At 35.5% G+C, this 21,963-nt stretch overlaps 1 protein-coding gene across 2 annotated transcripts in view; it reads left to right on the top strand.

Annotated features, from left to right (window-relative positions):
• Positions 1-21,963, top strand: part of FUT9 (fucosyltransferase 9) — a 96,516-nt gene that overhangs the window by 59,917 nt on the left and 14,636 nt on the right. The window contains exons 1-3 of one of the 2 annotated variants that reach the window (XR_010720333.1): positions 12,513-12,587; positions 12,676-12,729; positions 13,519-13,619. Coding sequence is in view for 1 of the 2 variants with exons in the window: in XM_066180522.1 (XP_066036619.1) it covers positions 12,521-12,587 (67 nt within the window). In the remaining variant the exon portion in view is untranslated. Of the gene's footprint in view, positions 1-12,493; positions 12,588-12,675; positions 12,730-13,518; positions 13,620-21,963 lie in introns of those variants that run through there. The other variant, XM_066180522.1, reaches the window with a different exon arrangement.

The following is a 21,963-nucleotide window of genomic DNA, read 5'->3' as shown; positions in this document are numbered from 1 at the left end:
GACAAGGTTAATCCACTTTCTATTGTTATAGCCATTCCATAAACTAGTGATTTCTAAGCAATTAGATGCTATGTCATCCAATAAAGCTCACTTCTATCCATAGCTAATCAGCAACTTAAGCTCCACAATAGACAGGCCTGGTCAAATGGATTCATCAGTGCCTGACATAAAATCTGACTACTTTGCCTTCTTTCTACGAAGCTAAACTCCCAAAACAGAAAGTCCAATTTAAAGGCATTTACATTACTTTTCCACCTAGCAAACCAGTATGGTATGAATGCACAAAGTGGATGTAAATGAAAGGAATAAAAATCTTCAGCGGAAAGACCATCACGTGGTTAGATTAATGCAAATAATTTGAAATAAAAAATGCATAAGTCTTATTGGGTTGTCTACACTCTGTCAGAGAAACACAGAAATTTTTTTCCCTTCATGTCACTCCATCATTTATTTTATGTCCAGTTATTTCATCTTTTTTAGGCTTTAACAAATAGCTATTTTATACTTTAAATTGAAATATCTGGGTAATCTCTTTTTTTGTGCAATTCATAGGCACCTAATCTGCAAGAAAACAATTTTTTCTGCCTTTCCAGTCTCATTCTAAGATTTCTTACGTGTGTGTGTTTAAATAAGTCTCAGTTTCTATTAATTTCTACCTGACTACTGGTTTGACCATATTTTTCTTGAAAAAAGTTTTACCTGCTTTATTTATTCTGTGCGGTTTTTTGTCAAGCAGCATAGCTAGCTTCAGTTTTATTTTGATAAATTGCTATATAAGTATAGGTTTGAGCTACAAATTTAACTACAGAAGAAGGATGAAGAAGAGACCACTTAACAAAAACAATTACAGAAACAGATTATTAAAACAGAAAAAAAAATTGACCTAGGTATGTCATGATTTTACTGAAGTTTGAAGTTCAAAGCAGTTGAGCTTTGATCCTGCAAAGACATGCTCGGAGGCTTGGTTTAGCTCTCTAAAATTAAGGGGGCTCTTTGCAATGCAAAAGGGCAAGCAGGTACATCCATCTTTCTAGTACCATAGAATAAATGTGCTAATAATCAAAAGCATTCATGAAAGCCCACAGTCTCACTGTTTAACAGTTTTTAGGGAAAGCAAAAGAAATCATGTTAATCTGAACTCCATATTGTTCTTGACTTATACTGTATTTGCTAAAGATAAAAAAAAAAAAAAGACTGAGTCTGAAGGAAAAAAGAATATGGAACTAAAGAGAAGGAATATGATACTGAAGAGACAATCGCCTTCACGATGTGCTTCCACACAAGAATTGCTCACCACAATATGGCTTTTGATTTTTTCTTTTTTTTTGAACTATTATCATTACACAGAAATTCATGCAAAACTAACTTAAGTCAGGCAAAACATTTATACTTGCAAGCTTTGGATCACTGAAAGAAAATTAACAGATCCAGTTCCAAGAAAATGAGCCTTTTGTATTGTTAAGAACTGTGGTGAAAATAGGACAATGGTTTGTCACAGGGTGGATTCTGACCATGCTTAGTCTCTGCAGTGTTTTTTTGCCATCTGATTAATTCTCAGTAGCGTTATAGTAGCAGGTAGTTTAGTAGGTAAGACTTTGTCACTCTAGTCTGTGGGATAATACACACTGATGCTAGTGAAATTTGGTTTGGCATTGTTTTGGTTTTTGACTTTCTGGCCCAAGTGTTAAAGGGATAATCTCGGTTTAGGAAGATAATGAGACCTGAGTGATGTGACTACAAAGAGTCCCAAACAAGCATTTCACGCATCTGCTGAGCAGTTTAGGTGATTAATTTGCAGTTTAACAGTATACCACAAATACTGATGAGTTTAAAGCTATGAAGAGATTATCTATAAACTAACTAACTATAAACTAACAGATTAGCTATAAACAACAGAAGAGATTCTCTATCACAAATTAACTACATTTTTTAAAAAACATAATTCTTGATTTTATTTAAAACCAAGCATTCTGCCTCTGATAGAGTTTGTAGACACAAAGAAGTGCCGTTTATTGGTGGAATTGCAAACCTGAATCATAGAGATGTTTACTGCTTGTTCTTGTAACTAATGTCTTCATTATTTTGCAATTTTAAAAGTGAGTTGATCATTTTTTTAAATACTTTAACTTAAATGTAAAGTGGTTTTTATATTCATTTGATTTCTTTCACTATTCCTTTTCCCATCCTCTCTTACCAGATAAAAATGAAATACCAATGCAGTTCATTGCCCAAAATGTTGGGCAATAAACCCTTTGGTGTGGGGTTTTTTTTGATGGTTTGATTTTTGTTTTAATTGTGGATAATCTCCCTTACCCATTCAAGTCCTGTATTTTAATTTGGTTTCGTCTATAAGGCAACAGTGCCTTCTTTGGTAGTGCAGTAGTGTCAGTAGGACAACTGCACAGATTCTTTTTCAGTTTTCATAGTGGTTGGATATTCTAATTCCTGTGCAGAGGAAAAAATAGCATTTCTGCAATGCAACTATTTTGATTAGATAAATGTTCCATTCTGCAGTAACATTCATTTGGTGTCATAAATCACTCCTATGTGAAGGACACACCAACAAAAGGACAAAAATGAGCCGGTTGGAACTGCCTATTTGCAACATTAAGGACACTTCATTTCAAAGAAAAATTCTATACAAATGGATTTAAATATTTTATAATTCTGTGGAAGAGAAGTCTTCTGCATATAAAATCTATGCCACAACACCTAATCTAAAGTGGATGAGGGGAAAATGCAACAAAAAGTCACTTATCTTGTGCTAGTTCTAATATTGCCAACTCATGTGTGTCAGTTTTGGGAATAGTAACTGGAAAGTGTGAACAGGGAATAGCTCCAAGGCATATGGTTTGCCCTAATACATACAGATGGAAATTCTAGGGCCAACACAGGTCAGGCTTGTACTATCTAGCACTGCAGAAATACAGTAGAAAAATATAAAGTTGCTATATATTCCCAAGACAAGAGTTCTCAAATTGTAAAATATTTTTACCCTAAATCGCAGCTTGTCTTCGCTCTTTGTCTATTTTTTTCCCTCCAAGGACCTGTAACCCTGGATACTTGCCAGCCTGATAGTAAAAAACCTGATCATGCAACCGTTATTCAAACAAATCTGTTGTTGACTTTATTAAGCCTTTTCTGCTCTCTCATATTTACCTACACATAGCTACAGTGTCTCCAAAGGACACAGGATACAGACATATATTCTGGGGAAAAAAAAAAGTCTCGATTTGGGAATTGATCATGAACTTTTCAATCAAGCAGAACTTCCAGAAGAAAAAAAAAAAAGTGTATATATATATATATATATATATATATATATATATATATATATATATATATAAAATCTATTGGCCTAGCTACTCTTATTGTCCCACATTACAGCTGTTGAAGGTAATGTTCACTATTTTTAGACTGAGGTACCAAAAATTTTGTACTCATATGTAGGTGTGAGGAATCATGTGAATGTGTCTTAGCCTCGCCTTTTTCAAACCAAAAATGGATCAAATGAAGCACTTGAATCCAAATTGCTTCAGTACAATATTCTCTAAATAACTACCCAAAGATTATCTTTATCTTAAAATTATTCCTGTGAGATGCTTTGCATGTGCTTAACTCTTTACATGTGAATAACAGCTCAGGAGAGTTAGCAACACACATTAATGTAAATGTCTTTTATAGCTCCTTTAGAAAGTTAGTACAATAAGGAATACCAACATCATTAGAATATTTTGAATTTTGGAGAAACACAAAGTGATTCTAGTTTGATACAAATTGTTTGGCTTATATTGCAAATTATTTAAAAATCTATTTTGTGCCTTGAAGTAGTCAATTAAGAAAGTATAAAATCCCTTTTTGTGAGGGGAATAGATTTATATGTTATCTAGTTAGATAAGAACATCATAGTTCAAGAAAATTATATTGTCAACTAAAAACTAGCAAAAAATCACTTCTAGGAAAGAAAAAAAAAAACACCAGGATCAGATTAACTTGGGATAATGAAAAAGAGGCAGAAAACAGACCAAAAAAAAAAATTAAGATAACCCATGGATAACAAGCACAAAAAAAAAAAAATACAAACCACCCTGAGATACAGTGAATGCCATTTCATCTAGAAAGATAAAGGAAGTTATCTGATGTTTTAAAAGTAGCAGAGAAGAACTTGTGGTTGAAATTACTTTCTCAACTCTTTTGATGAACAAAGTAGATTGACTGTCAATCAACTTAACGATGCAGGAAGAGAAACTACTTGAGGCTGAAGCACCAGATTTGTATTATAAAAAGACCAGACATTCGCTTTCATATTTTTTTTAATTAATTTTATATATGAGCTGAACTTATGGTAAGCAAAAGGAGATAAAATGTTAAATAGTTGTGAAACATTTTAGTTCTTAATAAAGACAATTAAATAGTATTTTGTACCTTTTTATATTAGAACACCAGTAAATTTTAATACACTTTTCATTTACATTTAGATACTTACTGGTATTTTTGTTCATATGTGAACCAAGAAAGAAATGATCAACAAGCAGCACTTTAATTCAGGAAAGCTTCGAGGTCTCAAGAGATTAGTTCTGTTCTAGAAAGTATCATGCTGCCTGATTCCCATGAGGATGACTTACCTAGTTTAAGCATCAATAACAAATAGGCATTCTTGGATGAAGCTGGAGAAAGTTTAAAAAGGCTTGCAAAATTTGCAGAGCTCTTTCCCATCAGATCAGAAGCAGCTATGGACCTTGTAATTTAGCACCAAAGTAGCCAGGTTGATTGTATATATGAGCTGGCAGATAAGGGAGACAAGTTTGTACTAACCCAGACAGGAATTCCGGAAAATCCCACTTCCATTATTACGCATCATATATCTTACTTCGTGTCCAAGACCATCCAAATACTTTATCTGTCAATATTAGCTTCATGAGTAATTCTGCTTAGTTTAAGTGTGAACATTCAGAAAGTTCAAATCAAAAAAATAATAATTTCCAAGTCTAAATTCAAGGTAGCATCCAAGTTTCACAAGTGAAATTTCTGTTTTGAAGATGAGTGGTTTAAGGCAACTATAATTATTCTGGCTTTATACCTCCTCAACACAGGAAGAATGTACTTCTTATCTTTTCAATTATCTCCAGGTCAAACATTATATTTACTGAGTACCTACAATTGAGCATACTGGCAGGATGCCTCTAAAACACTCTTTCTTAGGCGAGCGTTGTAATCAAAAAGCTCTGCACTGGCAAGGTGTGGAAAAAACACAAGTCTTTCAGCCTCCATTTATTTCATATTCTTGGCTGAAAAAATGCAGTAGGGGGAAAACGTAGAAGTTGTTTCAGCAACATCTTTCCACTATGAGTTTTTTGGTTTGTTGGCTAGGTCACTCTTCTGAAAATACTTGCTCCTACTTGGATTGGATGTTCTCAAAGGTCTTTTCCAGCCTTAACAATTGTGAGTGCTGTACTCTACAGTCATGTGTCCTTCACATCCTAGGAAAGAAAGGTCACTTAACACCCTCTTTGGTAGGCAAGGTCAGGGGCTGGGCTTCAGGACCCGTATTCCAGTTTGAGACATCACACCTACCACATGAAGATGCCTATTTGTAAGCAAAATGGAGTTGTAGATTGACCCTGCACTGGACTGGTTTAAGCATCAAACTGTTTCAGCTGCTGATAAGTCCAAATCCCTTTTGTACACATCGAGATATTCCATTGATTAAAGGGGAAAAGGGCACCTGATTTTATATTGCAAACCCAGCTCCAAGTGCTCTCCTTCTCAACAGCACAGTGCACTCCCCAGTGAAACATTACATTTGGCTCCAAGTGTGGAAGTTGTAGGCATTGCAGCATTAAACTGTATCTGTCAAGTGACTCTGAGCACTGTATTCTCCCATTCTCCAATTTCTTTTCCCTAGAAAAAAGTTACAAAAATTGCCACAAGATTTCGATTATAAGAAAAGGCGGAAAAGCCAGAAAATAGTGGCCACTCTGCTGCCTGCATAAATGAATAGAAGATGTATATGAGTTTAGAGCAGAGCAAATTACTCCTAACACCTGTGCAGAAGATGTATTTCAAATAGTATTTAAGATGATTTCATTTTGGAGATTAATGTTAAAAGTGAAGTGAGTGGTTGCAGTATGGAAAGACGATTTGTGAGTGTTATCCAGAATGGGATCTTTCAATTTGGGAAAGAATTGCAGTATGCCAGGGCAATCTTCAGGTTATTTTCACTCATATATCATACTTGTAATTTGATGGAGAAAAGATGATGGAAAAATGGGTAAGGAAATTATTTAACTCAGGAGCAATGCAATTATTGAGACATAATTCATACAAACAGCATCCTTGTGATTGGCTTTACATGCCTTTGGCTTCTACTTGTGAAGTATAAATGCATTTTATAAACTCCCTCCTCATCTGTGTTTTAAGAGGATATACCCTGTAGAAAAGATCTCTTGTTTAAAAGAATTAAGGGGACAGCACCTTCATTGTAAAGTAAGCTGGAAAGAAAGGGAATAAAATTAGGATCAGCAATAAGAACATTAGTTTGTGGACTCAGAAATACTCTGGGTTTTTCTTACCCAGATGTTCCATCCCTCCCCACTATTAGACTGGATTGCCATGAGGCAGTATTTGCAGATTGTTCAAATAATCCAAACATTAAAAAACCAGTGACGCCTTCACTTGCAAGAGAAAATTTTCAGTTCCTCCTTTTCCATTGACTTTATTGCCATGATAAGGCCATGTGGTTCCTTCAGGTGAGCTTACACTGTGTTTTCTTTTAATGCTGCTAAAGCCCTCATCTGCTCTCTTAGATTTTTAACCAGGCTCCTTGCCACACTCCTCTGCTCATATGAAATAAAGCTGCCAAAATAACCATATCAGTTGATATGACAGGCTTGCTTCTGTGCTGAAATTCTATGTCCTTCTCCTGCTTCCTACTGCATCACAGTCAGCCTTTATGTTTTTGCATTGCACTCACCTTGGAACACGCCCATCTTTACTCATCTAGCTGCTGTGGCAGCAAACACCTTTCAAGTTCCCTCTAGGTTGCCCTTTAATGCTACAATAGGCTCCTCAAGTTGATCTTGCCATCAACAAGTAAGGAAAGAAAGGTTTAAAAAGACCAAAAAAAAGACAGAGAACACTCTGGTATGAGATCACTAGCAAATAGGATGGCTGACATAGATCAGATACTTAAAGCTTTCTAAAGCAGCATTGAGACCTGCATACTTAAATGCATGATCTTTCTTCCTCTATTTTTGTCTTATCATTCTCCTCCTCTTTTGCTGCCATCATTTACTTCATCTTGGCTCAGGTAAAATATTTCTTGAGGCATGTTTTCCACCAGCAAGGGAATGTTCATAATCCAAACTCATTGAAATTTTTGTTTTGATGGAGACTTCCAGGAACTTGACAAAAGATATGTTATTACTATAATATTTTAGAAACTACAACTAAGTGTTACATCAACCAGTTAAATGACATCTTTATAAAGAAGCGGTTTCTGTGGTAATATAGTTTTGGAAAATATTAAAAAAGTTTGAGCTACCTGATGACCTAAATCAGCTCAGTTTGAGGCAGGCTTTGTACATCATCTGATAAGCTAAACATCACTCCTAACACAAAAATGCAAATCCAATTCCACTGAATAACAAAATGTATTTTATACAAAAAAAGTACTTCAGATTTTCAGTTTGAGCAAAAGTGACCATTTTTCTCATGAAATATGTCACAGTTTGGAGCCATTGTGATAACTTCCATTTGCAGTCTTAACTTTACTATTTTCCACACATCTTATGGTACACCTGCCATTTACATGTATTTAAGTATTTCTCAGATAATGTAGTACACTCTAACACTTTTTATTCTATTCGTAGTAGCTAACATTTGAAAATCTGTCTTTAAAACAACAGCAAAAAATTTTGAAGCTGAAAACCCAGTTTTGCAGATGCAGGAACCTTGCATCTAATTATTCTATTTATGATCTCTGAGAGCAGCGAGATTGCTCACTCAGTCCCCAAGTTCACATTTGCAGGAGAAAATTCAAAAACAGTTGAACAAATGCATATGTTAAGCAACCTGACCTTGACTCTGTACTCGGTACATTATGCTAGTGATGTCTTTGTAAACTGTTGTTTCAGCTGAGTTAATGAGTACAATTCCTAGACAAGATCAGACTTAGAGCTCGGGAGAATGCAGGTGACTCAGAGCTAATGTGATATCAGATGGAGCAAAAAAAAAAAAAAAAAAAAGAACAAAGACACACACTCACTTTTGATTTCCCTGAGGTGTTAAAAAGAAACACTGAAAAAAAAGTCTATTGGAAGAGAGGGAGTAGGAAAAAAATGCCTTTGGTAAGTGTAGGGAGTTAAGAGGTTTTGTGCTGCAATTCATTTTCAATATTTTGTGTAAAAAAACTGCTCAGAGCACCCAGGAGAGCCTCTCACTGGGAAATCTCACTGTAGCAAGTAGCTGCTAATTCCATCTTAAATTAGTATGTGTTCCTGAAGTACAACTTTGGCCTTTTAAGAACACGTCTAATGAGTGCTTTAAGCCAAGTGTTCTTCAGGTGCTTGAAGGTAAGGGTGTGCAGCATGGTGGTTATCTCCTGGAGCTGTACTCCAAGGCCTGCTTCATGTTTGGCGCAGCCCAACTAGTCTCCTTTGGATACCAGACAGTTTTAATGCAGGCTACAACGCTCAGCTGAAATCCTCACCCTACACACCAGCAAGTGGGGAATATTCAAAAGGCTTTGACCCAGATTTGCTGGAGAATTTGACATACTCCAGAGAAAACCAGAGGCTAATCAGGAGATATTTTACTGAGAAAGTCAATGATAGTGAACTAAGAGAGATCTTTTAGTGTATGAACCAGATAAATATAATTTTTTTCACATTTTTTACCTTCTAAAAACAAGAAACTCTTTTATTTTGGTCTGAAAAGTACCAAAACTACAACTGAAATATTTAATGGATTTGAAATAGCTAGGAGAGGGGGGGGGAAAGGTCATCAGTACAAAATAAGAAAACTCATGTTTTGTTTGGTTGGTTGGTTATCCTGAAGGTCAGACTGGTGGGACAAACATGTGGGAAAGCTGGACAGAAGGAATGCAAAAAAGAACAAACATATTGTACCTTTTTGATATTCAATTGCATTTCTTCCTTCTGCTTCTTCAAATCACATCTGACACTGATATAGTTAGATTAATCTGATAGATTGCAAATATATTCCAGGGTTGTAAATGTATTTTGCACATTAAAAAAAAAAATCATATAGGTCAAAAATATCTGCGACTTGTCCTTCTAGTGGCATTCAAACATTTTTATCAGTAAGTCATAAATAGGGAGGCGGGGGGTTTAGTTTGCACTCTTACTTTGCTCAAAACATTATTTAACATACTTGCTACATGGTTACATCTGTCATTTTCACTTGTCATGCCAAGTGGCTGTGATGTCCATAGCATTCAATAATACGAAATTGTACCTTTTGTATCCCTGTATTATTTTCTGTGAATTTAAGACCAGTCATACTGACAATTTTTTAACTTTCTTCAAGAAAGAAGAGATTATGATTCAGTCCTGAAAATGCTGTTTTTCTTCATCACAGGAAAACTTATTTATATTTTTGCAGGTTAAAATTAAATTAAAAAGATTAAATTATAATTCCAAATAATAAATAAATAAGTAAACAACTAAACAGCAATCTTTATTCCATATTTTATAATTATTTTATTGTGCTATTTTCTTTACCACAACACTTTCATAAGCCATTTTTGGATCTGTGTTTATTGTGGACAGATTTTTTTTTTCTTTTAAGCTTTGTTGTTGTTGCTGTTGTTTGTTTGATTAACTCCATGTTTGTAATGGCATGATGGAAAAAAAAATCCTGAGCTGGTGCTTGCAGTTTTCAAATAAAAAGCTCTTCACAGTCTGAACATCCTCGGTAGTGACACTGGCCTTTAGATTTTTATTTTGAAAGAAAGTTGAGAAGACATGTACAGACAAGAGTTCTATATTCACTGTTTGGCAGCCTGTTTATAACAGTTCAGGATCTATAGTTCAACTTAGTCTATAGTCAACCTATAGAATGTTTCTGATGTCATTGCATTTTATATTAGTGCTTGTGAGAATACATCTATGCAAACTCCACAGAGCAGGATTAAATGTAGATAGGAGAGTGTACTAATCCCCTGGTTTTGTTACCTTGTTACATATTTTGTGTGAAAGTGTTAAAAATTTCTCCATGCAAAACAAAATGATTTTTTATAACCAGAAAGGATACATGCACCCTCTCTTAGTTTATGCTGACAAATAAATCACATGAGAAGTTCCACTTGCTTAGTTGCATCAGATATTTAAAGAAGTTGAAGACCTTTGTCAGCACACTCCAATCCAAAGTAACAATACACAAAGTAAGGCAAATAATGATAAGAAAATGTTTCCATTCAAAAGACCATTAACCTCTTTCTGTTGAACTATGTAGGAAATTTTTAAGATATTTCTTGGCAATTGCTTGTTGATTCAAAATATCAGTACTTGTTCATCACGAATATTACTCTGTCATTTCTCTGAACAATTCATCAGCATCCATTATAGCACATTTGTTACCTATGTAGCCTTATTCTTGTAACTGCTTGAGAAGTTTTCCTTAATATTCTATCTGGGGTACCCAGATCCAGCAGCTGTGTGGGCCGGACCTGTGCTTCAGGAACTCATCACCTGCAAAACAAATCTTTTCTGTTTCCCATATTCACCTGCTCAATCAGAAGCAGAAAGTTGTGAGGTTTTCCCATTCTCCAGGAGCTGCATGCTAAGCCTGAAGACAATGAGTTCAGTGCTGATTTTGGGGAGCTTTAACCATTAAATTGCTGTAAATATATTTTACCTGGAACACACCCTTTGCTCATCTTTCTGTGGAACTGGCAGGTACAAGCAATGGAGGTAGACTTGAACATCATTGTTCTCTACTGCTTTTGATAGTAATTTGGGCATTAATTACATTTAAGAGACCAGAGAAGGACTTTGGATTTGTTGCTCAGCACATTTCAGTTAGGGTAGTTGTTGGATACTGGGCTATAAAAAGTAAATATTTATGTATGATAACATAGATGAGCAAAAATATCAGAGCTTGGTAAGAGAGAAAGAATGTTGATCATTTATCACACTCTGCAATCCTATCTATATTCTCTCAGAAGATATAAAAACTGAACAATTAAGGCCCACAACCTCTCAGCAAGCTGATTCTCATTATTTCTGTTTTATAGAAAAACTGCAGGGCACAAAAATTAAATACTTTGGTTAAGGTCACAAAGTCTATTGAAGATGAGCAAATAGATTCAAACTCTGCTGATTCCCATTTTGGTTTTTTGACCAGATAACAGGGTTTTTCTGCAACATTTCTCTCACTCATTAAACATCTCTTGCATAGTTTAAATTAGGAGCATCATTAAGAAGTGAAGTTAATTGCCTTCTCTCCTTTTTTAAACTACTTGCTGATTTCTATATTGAATAGAGTCAAGCAGGTTTTCTCATATGTTTATATGGTGAAATACATAAACACAAATTTGAAAATAATCATGCTACTTCTCCATGTTTTCATGGTATAAACAGCCAATAACACCCACAGCAACTTTATTAAGACAAAGATTAGCAAATATAGGGGTTTAATTGGATTCTGTTTTCAAACATATCAAAGCCCTAAAAGACTAGTATTTACACTCTCCTTTATTACTTCATTATAGGCAAGCCTGGTGTTATGAAAATTAAGTCACTGTTTGAACCAACAACACTTCTGCATTTTTCTAGTGAAATGAGAGGGTAGTTTTTCACAGTACGTTGTAAAAGAATTTCTAAAATCTCATTTTGAAAAGCAAGTACAAGGCATGGAGAGGGCAGAATTTGAAGGTAGGAATGTTAATTGCCTAATATAATACCCAGAATCTTTAGTAAATTCCCCCTGGTGTATTATTTGAATTTTTAGGTCCTGGCATAAAAGTAAAATATTTGATCTACAAGCACTTATGGAAATATTTCATAAAGAGCCTAGAGAGTCAAAGTCTCACTGAAGAGGACTTAGGCAACAGCTTCATGCTCTTAAGTTCAAATGTTTAGGCACCTGTGGGATATTATACCCTCTCAGCTGCTGTGTGGGCTTTCTGCCTCTGGAGACCTCTTCATCCAAATTGTCGGAGAAGTCTCCAGCATAAAAATCCACACACTGGCCCCTTGGCTCTGAGGAAACCACAGAGCTTTCTACTGTGACTGAGCTATCAAAAGCCTGGGGATATCTCATTGCCCTCCTAGGATTCTCAAATCAAAATGTGTTCTCCCTATAGTATGTCTCACCCCCTCATGATTTTTGGAGCATGATTGAACTTCACATAAGTCAGCAGGGAGAGAGAGAGAGAGAGGAATGATACTTAATTGACATGTAGCTGAAAGCACTGACTTATGATGTCACAAGATGTCCTTAAAATGTGTTTTGTTTCGTTTTAAAACAGATATTTACCCATTCTGCAATCTGTCACATGAAGCTGCTGTATTCTAGGATGCATCACAGATGGAAGATTTTGTCTCCACAGCCACAATGTTCTGGTGAGAATCACATTCTGTTACAGTACTCCAGTATTTAAGTCTCACCTGTGATGCACAAAGACCTTAATTTCTGAATTCCTCCTTACAGCTTAGTTGTTATATTTCTTTCCTGGAAGATAAGAACCCAAGTCAAACACAAAAGGTATTTCCATTTGATTCTCCTATTTTCTAGAACAGCATTTACAACATGCTCCTTACATTCCCCACTTGTCAGTCCAGAAAAACCTGACTCTACTTCATCCACTCAACTCCAAAGAGGATTAATAGCTCTACATCCCTAGAGGAAATAAGAAATAAGCATCTGGTCTCCCTAAAAGACAGCTGTTTTGTGAATTACTTATGGAGTAGTCTCTCTTCGTTAATACAAAAATAGATTGTACAACCAATTTAGAAAATATGCCTAATTTTAATAAGATTGAAGTCCCAATTAAAATGTCCAGGTTAGTTTTGAAAACAGTGACGGATTTCTAACACATATGGATGTCCGGTGATTTTAAAAAGTGTGAACTTATTCCTTCCACGAATTGGATGCTAGTGCATTTCACCAAGCTTACTGGTTTGATTGGGAATTTGTAGAATTCTGCAACTTATAGCTCAAGCTTAAATTACACTTGTTCTCAAAATCATTAGTATGTACTAAGTGATGAATTTAATGTGGCCATCATCATTAGACTCACATAGCAAGAGTTAAAAATTTTTTTCTGTGTAAAAGAGTTAATTTAATTAAGATTCTTTATATTTATTAAATTGCTAGTCCAAAATTAAGTGATTTATTTATACTCCATGTAAAACAGTTATAAAATATTTTGTAAGAAGCTTTAAAAAGATAATTTTATATATAATTCTTTGCAGAGAAATGGAAACATTGCTGATGCTTACTATTTAATCTTCACATTGTCACAACACCTTTTTTTGGCTCTTTTTGTTTTAGCTCCCACAGAGAAGGGATTCTGAAAGAAAATAGAAATAAGAGTCTTCATTCATCCTTATTATCCTTATAACTAAATTTATAAAACAATATTGTGAACTTACTAAGAGCATATTAAAGTTATAATACAGAAAAATAATATCTGTGTTCACTGCTGTAATTCATATGTCATTAAAAAGATAGCTTTGAATTGGAAATTATGTTTTGGTGAAATAATCTGAAGTAGCTAAGAGAAGAAAACTGAAGAAAGAATTTAGGGTAACTTTTGCCTCAGAGACAATGGGGTCCACCACAACTGAAAACTTTTAAACTTTTAAACCTTCTCAACTATAACTTTTGCTAGTGAATTTTAATAGCAACATGCTACAATGGCATAACTACACTGATAATGCAGTTAGAAAGACATTAACATGGGACAGAACTCCATAAATACTTTTTTTTTCTTTTTTTCTAATGAGTAACTGCAGTAGTCTACTTCTTATTGATTTCTTTGGGTTTTGATCAATGTCAGCTAAAAAAGCATTTGAAATGTCTCTGAAACTAATGAAAAGATGAACAGAAACTGCTAATTCTACACTACTACCAAGTCTCTAAACATACAGTATACAAAGGGAGAGAAAATGTTATAATAGTAATAGCTGTACTGCATGTCAGCTTGGGGTGTATTTGTCTAGTCTGCTTTTCCTCTTTGCCCATCAGTTTTATCCTATTTCATACCACCTTGAGACTAAAAACTGCTTTGAAGTCACACTAGAATAGAAACTGTATTATCTCAATTTAAAAAAACTTGGTGTCAATAAAAGAAAGTGCATGACAATCTTTCAAACAGGAAATCCTTTGCACACAAGACCCATGCAGTGTATTACTATTACCTGTACCTGTGCCTCCTGTGAGCAAAGTTCTGACCCCACTGCCCTTTTGTGTAAAGTAGTAGAAGTGCTAACAAATCATGATTCATAAGGACTGCCACAATGTCTATGCTGTGTAAGATCTTTGCTGCATAGTGGATCTAGCCATACTCAAGAAGTGAGCCAGCTCTGCTCGGTGTTGTTTTTCAGGGCTTCAGCGCAGTCAGCCCCCCCAAAGCCATGCTGAACGCTTGGATACATCAGCTCAGGTAAATTGCAGCTGGTGCTCCCATGATATGTGAACTAAAATGATTTATTTTGGTCTTATTTGGAAAGCAAACATATTGAGGTTATGATCTCATGATCTGGACCTACCAGAGATGCAAATCAGAGTTCCTACCGTAATTACTACAACCTACTTTGTGCACTTGACATAACACTGAGATGAGGAAGTAATCTGATAGATCACTTTTTGACTTTTGCTTTTCCAGTCTGCTGAATCTCATCTGCGCTGATTCGCAAGCCCAAAGCTGTCACAGACCCCAATTACTCACTTAACAGAGGATTCAGTCAGTACAAGAGAAACAGTTACATAGCATTAGTTACACGATAATTTCTGTACCTACTTTCAGAATGCTGTACAAAGAAGGTGAGTCCCTTTAACTCCATTTTTTGTTTGAGGAAACTAAACCAAGTTCAAAGATCTAACTAGCCAGTGTCCCCATGAGCTCTTTCAACATTCAAGCAGACCAGGTAAAATGTCATCAACACTCAAACTTATTATAAGTTGTTCTCATTTCTAATTTCTGTCAGAAGTTCCATCACAGCTTCTCTTTTATGGTAGGCTAAAGTATAGTTGTATATGTAAAGGAATTAAATTATATTTTAAAGTGTAAAAAAGTTTACAGTGAAATAAACCTCTTCCTTTTGGTGTAGAGAGAGGTTTTATTTATATAACACAAAACTTTCATTTATAGCAAAATTTAATACCGGACCAGTCATTATGCTTTCTACAGTTTCTTAAAAAATCAGGTTTGTTTACAGGTAACATATCTGACTACACCAGGATTTCCAAACCCAGGCAATTGCTGTACACAATGCAAAAAACTGATATCTTGATTAAGTAGTAAGATTGACAATCTGAGGAAAAAACTGGAAGAGACTAGAATGTGAATGTGAACTCCCCATGCATTTGGGAAGACTCGCTGCAGATCAATGTCCTATTCAGAACAGACAGCTTTGATGGTTCAGGATGAAGGGTGAAGTTTTCACCCAAGAACAGATTCTAGATCTGAGGGCTCTGTAAGGATCCTGACTTCTTTTTTTTCTTTTTTTTTTTTTTAATAACAGTAAGGAAAGAGACACTTTTAGCTATTTATAGCATAAGTAGCTCTGAAATCTTTTTTTAGACTTCAGTATATCTTTCCCGAGCAGAATAAAAGTTTTGTGTATTTTTGGCACAAAATAAATATATTCTTCATATTTCTTCACATTTTAGGAGCTAGGACAATGTTGCCAAACCACAGTCATTGCTTTCTTCACCAAATATGTAGAGAACAATGTGTATACCATTCTTGGGGAAGAGGAAGAAGTTTTTATTTCACTAGTGTTCTCACTACTAGAGAAGTCAACAGAGGATAAGAGTGTAAAATGCATGGATCATTTTAGGAGAAAAACAAAAAAAATGAACCACAGTGTACAGGTAATACTTCATTGCACATGCTAACTAACATAGCCCTAACGTGCAGTAAAGCAGAACAGGAGCATCTTATCAGTGGCAAATTTCTCTGAATTAGAGCAGTTATTTAACAGCAATATAGCTAGAGCTGTTCAGACCATATTTATTCCACACCTCTGATTAGTTCCAAATCACAGAGAATATCTATCACTCAAACATTTTTCTTGTCTGGGTCTACTCAATTGCTAGACCGTTTCCTATTGAAGCATTGCAGCCAAGTGTGTCCAGCACAATTTTTTTTTCCTGACACAAAATAGTCTGCAGTGATGGTTCAGACCCATGTGGCATCAAGAGAAGAAAAAAATTAGAAAAGGTAAAAAAGAGCATTTGTTCAAGACTATTTCAAACCTTCCATGTTAAGAGCTCTCTTCCTTGAGAAAACAAGCAGCGAGTTCTTTTTACTCAATTGGGAATAGTGAAAGTCAGGAGCTCCTTTCCTACAGTCTCCTAATAGGATTTTTTGCAATCAGTACTGTATTTTTTCATTTTAGTTTTTGGGGTAGATCACATTACTTTTTCAAGCTTTGCAGTACAGCTGTGATTCCTAGAAATGTATCTCCTTGGGAAAATGGATGCTGTGTGTGTTCACAGTGCTGCAAAAGCCAGGAACCTCAGGCTTCCTGGATTTAGGTTTACCGTGAAATTGAATCAAAAACAATGGTGAAAACATTTTTAATAATTTGATGGTATGGGATTTTTTTGTGTGTGTGAATTCATATGCATGTATGCAAACATACAAGAAAGATGCTAAAAAGCAGAAATTATATTGGTTATGCTCTTTCTTTACCATCCTTCAATGTCGTAGGGTCCCAGGAGTGAGGTGCACTGAAGTCTGGCAATTCTCATCCATGTTTAACTGCTTCTCAGCAGCTGTCTAAGCCAGAGCATTTCACAGCATAGGTATAATTTCCTGCCATGTTTAGCTGTTCAGATCTATGTTCTATAGTGTGTCTGGGAAGTTGAACAAGCTAAGATTATTTAGAGATGTTGTTCAGCTGTTTGATTGCAATAATACTACTTCCCTCATCACAGACATTTTGATTGGAAATCTGCAGTAAGAGTCACAAAGGACAATGTTGGTGTAATTAGGATGCTAAAATGACAGTGGCAGAATGTTAGTTGAGCTGTGGGAATGACATTCAAATAGTGGATTTCATACTCTGTATTTACCACTGAAGTATACCTTCAGACTTATGATACACGATAGCAAACACCTGCCACCCTTATTACAGAGAAAGTGGGGCATATTATTCAGGGAGTAACAACAGCTTTCAAAGCAAAAAGGCAAACTGCTGATCAGTGAAGATCAGGAAAGACCATATTTGTGCTTCCTCTATATTTTTGCCCTTAGAAAAAAGTCTATCTGTTACCCCATCCCAAGAAGCTGTTTGGAAGTATTCTCCTTAGGAGACGTTTTCATTAAAGTTAAAGGGAGAGTGCTAGGAATTGCCTTCAACATATAATTTATTTATTAAGCTTCCCTTGCTCTGCTTTAGCTAAGTGAGTTTCTTCCCTGGCAGCTACAGAAGGAATTACTTTAGTGTGTTGTACTCAGTTTGATAGTAGTTATACTCTATATCATTCTGTGGTTTTGTTTATTATGCTGCTTTTTGTGGCATCACAACTTGACCCATTTGGAGTATAGATATCTTGATAGCTTAGTGGTCATATTTATACTGTAGCAAATCAAAAGGGAAAGTTTGAGAACAGTGATTCCCAATTTCATACACATATCAAAAGCTTACAAATATGTACATATAAACATGCTTAAATTGAGGTCCAGTATGGAACCTCACTAAAAATCAGAACAGGACCAAGTAGATGCTGGGCCAGATGCAGGCTCTGGATCAGGCATGTTGAGGAACATGGGAAAAAGAAGCTTGATTCAGGGCATCATCATTGCTCACAGTGTTGTCATCAGCAGCCAGAGTCCTCCAGAAGATCTGAGACACAGGACATGAGGAAACCGGGTTTGGCAGGAGGCAGAGGTAAACACAGACAGAAGAACATGATGCCTCTTATTTCAGTTGAGGTATTTGCATGGCAATCTACACAAAGCCTGCAATCACAGGACCAGAAAGTGTGTGCAAAATAATGTGTTCTAACCAAATTCATGGGATTTTTAATTCATGTTCATTAACTGGGTAATGATTACATCTAAAAGTGCCAGTGGTTAGATCCTGCAGTAATTTTTAATTTGGAGTGTCTGCTGCTGGGGTAATGAGGTCTGACTCTGGTAATGAATGAATAGGGTGAGGCTGGTATGAAATGCATGTAAGATTCAGAGCCTACACAAAATGTCAGGGATGTAATGCACCTTGCACCTTGTCTCCATGACAGTAACTGTAGCACCCTTAGTGAAAGTACTCGTAGGAATGGAAATTCATTCTGCATAATAAATTAGCAAAATCACGATTCTTCAATTCTGATTCAATAATACAGAATAAATAGCACAGTAGGACATATATATATATAATGTCTTTAGCAGAAAAATAACTATCAAGAAACTGCCTCTGTTCTGCCACCTTTACTCTGGATGAGTCTGGAGATCCTGTCTCTCATGCATACTCTTGAAGTTTTAAGGCTTCCAATTCTTTAATATTCCTTGTCTGACCACTGATAATCTTTCCTCTTTCTCAGAGGACCAATACACAAAGAAAAAAAAAATGCAGTGCTTCCAAGTCCTTTTCTCCCATAATTCTCATAGATCTTTATTCCACCAATTTCCATGTATAAAATAATTGTTGTTGGATTAACATGCTGGGCCCTCTAAAGAACACTCAAAGTTCTGCTAATGTGTCTTAAAATAGGTAAAGTAAATTAAAAAAAAATTCTAAATGATGACAAATGATAGGAAAAGAGGCATTGGCAGTGTTACTTGAAAACTGCAGTGAAGTGGTTTGTACGTTGCTGGAGCTGACAGACTTCCCTAGTTGTTTCTAATTCTGAGAAATTGAAAAGTTCTGACATTGCCCCAAAAAGAAAAGGAGTAAAGATGAAAACAGGGTCAGAAGAATTATGAAAAAGGGAACAGTGGAAAGGGAAAAAACATAACAGAGAGGCAGTTAAGTGGGTGGGTCAATCTATGAGTAGGACCATGCCATCTGAGGTTACAACCATAAGGAGACTCAGAAGCATTGTACATGTCCATTTTCAGGCACAAGCTTTTTAAGGCAGGTCCTCTGGGGTGCCCTTACCTGAAATCTTAGGGACACTGGGAAGCTTAAGGGACACTGGTACTCCTGTGGGCGCTTGCTGCCAGAGCAACAGGTGCTGGATTGTCTCCTGATCGAAACTACTAATTGCTCAGGCTATGTCTGTAGCAAGGTGAGATACATTTCTTCTCCTCTTACTTTCTTTTAGAAGGTCATTTTTACAGCTCATGAGAGGGATGTGATGCTGTTGTCATATCCCATCCTGACAGCATGTGACCGCATGGAGCACTCTGCCAAGCTTGACACAAGAAGAAATCTTCCAGCCATTAAGGGAACCTTAATGATAGATGGGATTATTTTTTTGTCCTCTGCAATTTTTTGTGATATTTAAATGTTTCCTTTTTGTTCAGAGAAAAATCAAAATCTTTCAAACTAATCTCTCCTTAACGAGGTATACTGACATTAAAGCATCTTTGGGCTTTCCTGAAAATTTGTTTCAAATATGACAAAAAGCACCCCTGGGAAAATGCTAGCAAACTCAACTTTCCCAAGGTAGATTTTTGTGTTGATAAACTGAGAACAGAAAAAAAATATTAAATATTTTGTGGTTGAGTCTCTTTGAGCTTTTATAAATCAAAATATAGTTTTATGCACAATGAATCAAAAAATCATTTGAGAAGCAGTTCATGAAGAGAGAATAGGGAACAAAGGACAGAATTCATCTCATCCAATGAAAATAAGAAAATCATTTCCACCATAGTTTATAGCTTCTGTCCAGTAAATCTGAGTTTGTCCTCCACTGGAAGAGAACAGGTTATATATACCCTGCAGGATTTTGGAAAATAAATTTTTAAAAATTTACTCTTCACTTCAAATAATTATAGCAGTGAAAGGTTTCTATTGCTTCTAAACTTTGTAAATCAATCTATTCCAAAGCTAAATTCTGCTCCACATCATCCTGCATGCTGCTATTTTTATCTAATTTTCCTTATATGCAGCAGGTAAATAAAACAGTGATGTAAAATCCAAAAGGGAAAATAAATCTAGCTAATCATATTATCAACACATCAGTTCTGCAAAACTTTGTTGTGCTTCCTTGCATAAAATGACAATTAAAAGTATCTTTCCAGAAGTCTCATTGAGATTATTGTATTTTATTCTCTATTTAGGATTAAAAAAATCTTAGACAACCTCTTTGAAGTCTCCTAGTGAAATACTTACAGTTCAGTTCAGCATTATATGCCAGTCTCAGAGAGGCTGAAGTGCAATTTATTTCATTTTACTTTCATCAGCAAGTCAAGCTCATCCATCCAAAACCAGCTTTTCTGGATGCACACATTTCATTTGTTATCATTTTAAGTAGCCCAGAGTGCAGTCATATTCCAATATCAGTCTATCGCACACAAGTACTTTTAAGTAATCTTTTACTTTCTATTTAAATGTTTACACCATAAACACTAAATGCTTGCTTGACATTCAAACAAACAGCTTAAAGCAGAAAAACTGCCTTTAAACTGTAGGGAATTTTATAACTATTTGATAGGTATCCGAAAACTCTATTTTCCAGGTAATATTAAATTATTTGGAATCTATAAAAAATATTATGCACATATAGTTACACCTCTAAAAATCCTAAGTAACTCAATTTTTAAAAATACTGCTCTGATCTTCATAGTCTTTCTCTTCATTTCTTGTACTAAATTCTACTTATGTTTTAGTCTTTCCTTTTGGCATTGCAGAGCATAATTTCAGAACAATAAATAACAAAACCTGATGCTAAGGTGTTGAACATGACATAGGAACCCGAATAACTCAAAACATAAACAGATGATATGGAGAAAGAGCCTTTAGAAGTCTATTCTAACATGTTCTTAAAATTTTCTATTATATTTTTAAACATGCTCATAAATCTTAGACATCTGTATTGGCAACTAAAATTAATCTACTAGAAATAGCTGGTTGAAAACAATTATGTTTGTCTTACTCATAACTCAAAACCTTAAAGAACAGAAGACTTGAAAGAAACTGGCTGTTAATAAAAAGGAAGTTGATAATAATTGCTGGTGCTGAAAATGCAAAAAGGGACAGAGTACAAATGAAACTTAAATTGGAATTTAAGAATCGATTATCTTTAAAGCTTACTGTTCATCTCAGCAGTATCAATAAACATGCTTGTTTGCTTAATGGAGAGTAAATTCACCCAATTCCCCCATGACATATTTTATCAGAATTCTAGTCTGAGTGACTGCCTTCTGTTTCTTGCTAGACTTTTTCCAGAAATCTAAAGGCAGATTTCCCATCTCCAGTAATTTATACAGAGGTTTCATGTGTCTCAAGCCATAAACAACCTCTAGGACTGAAGGATTCAGCCTGCTGCTGTGTTTCATGCTGAAATAATTGTTTCAGAGCACTACGTTCATTCCTGACCTCTCTGACAAAAGAGTTAAGGCACATAAGAAAGAAAAAAGATTTTACTTCTCCTATAATAATATTACCTGTCTCTACTTTCTGCTTCCTTTTCCCACCCACCTCTCCCTGGCTCAGTCCCCCAGTGAATTCAGTGCTCTGTTTCCCTTCTTTCTGTTTGCCAAGATGGCAGTAGTGGTGGCTCCATTGCCTTCTGCACCCACTGGCTGTCACATTGCAGCACATCTCATAAAGACAACAGTGGCACTTCTCATGGGACACAGCCTCCATCCAGGCCAGC

This window comes from Chamaea fasciata, unplaced genomic scaffold (genome assembly GCF_029207755.1).
Source record: "Chamaea fasciata isolate MVZ Bird 193981 ecotype frontalis unplaced genomic scaffold, bChaFas1.0.hap1 SCAF_3, whole genome shotgun sequence".
NCBI classification, from domain to species: domain Eukaryota; kingdom Metazoa; phylum Chordata; class Aves; order Passeriformes; family Sylviidae; genus Chamaea; species Chamaea fasciata.
Note: the sequence above shows the minus strand (reverse complement) of the source record. Positions and strands in the feature narration are given on the sequence as shown.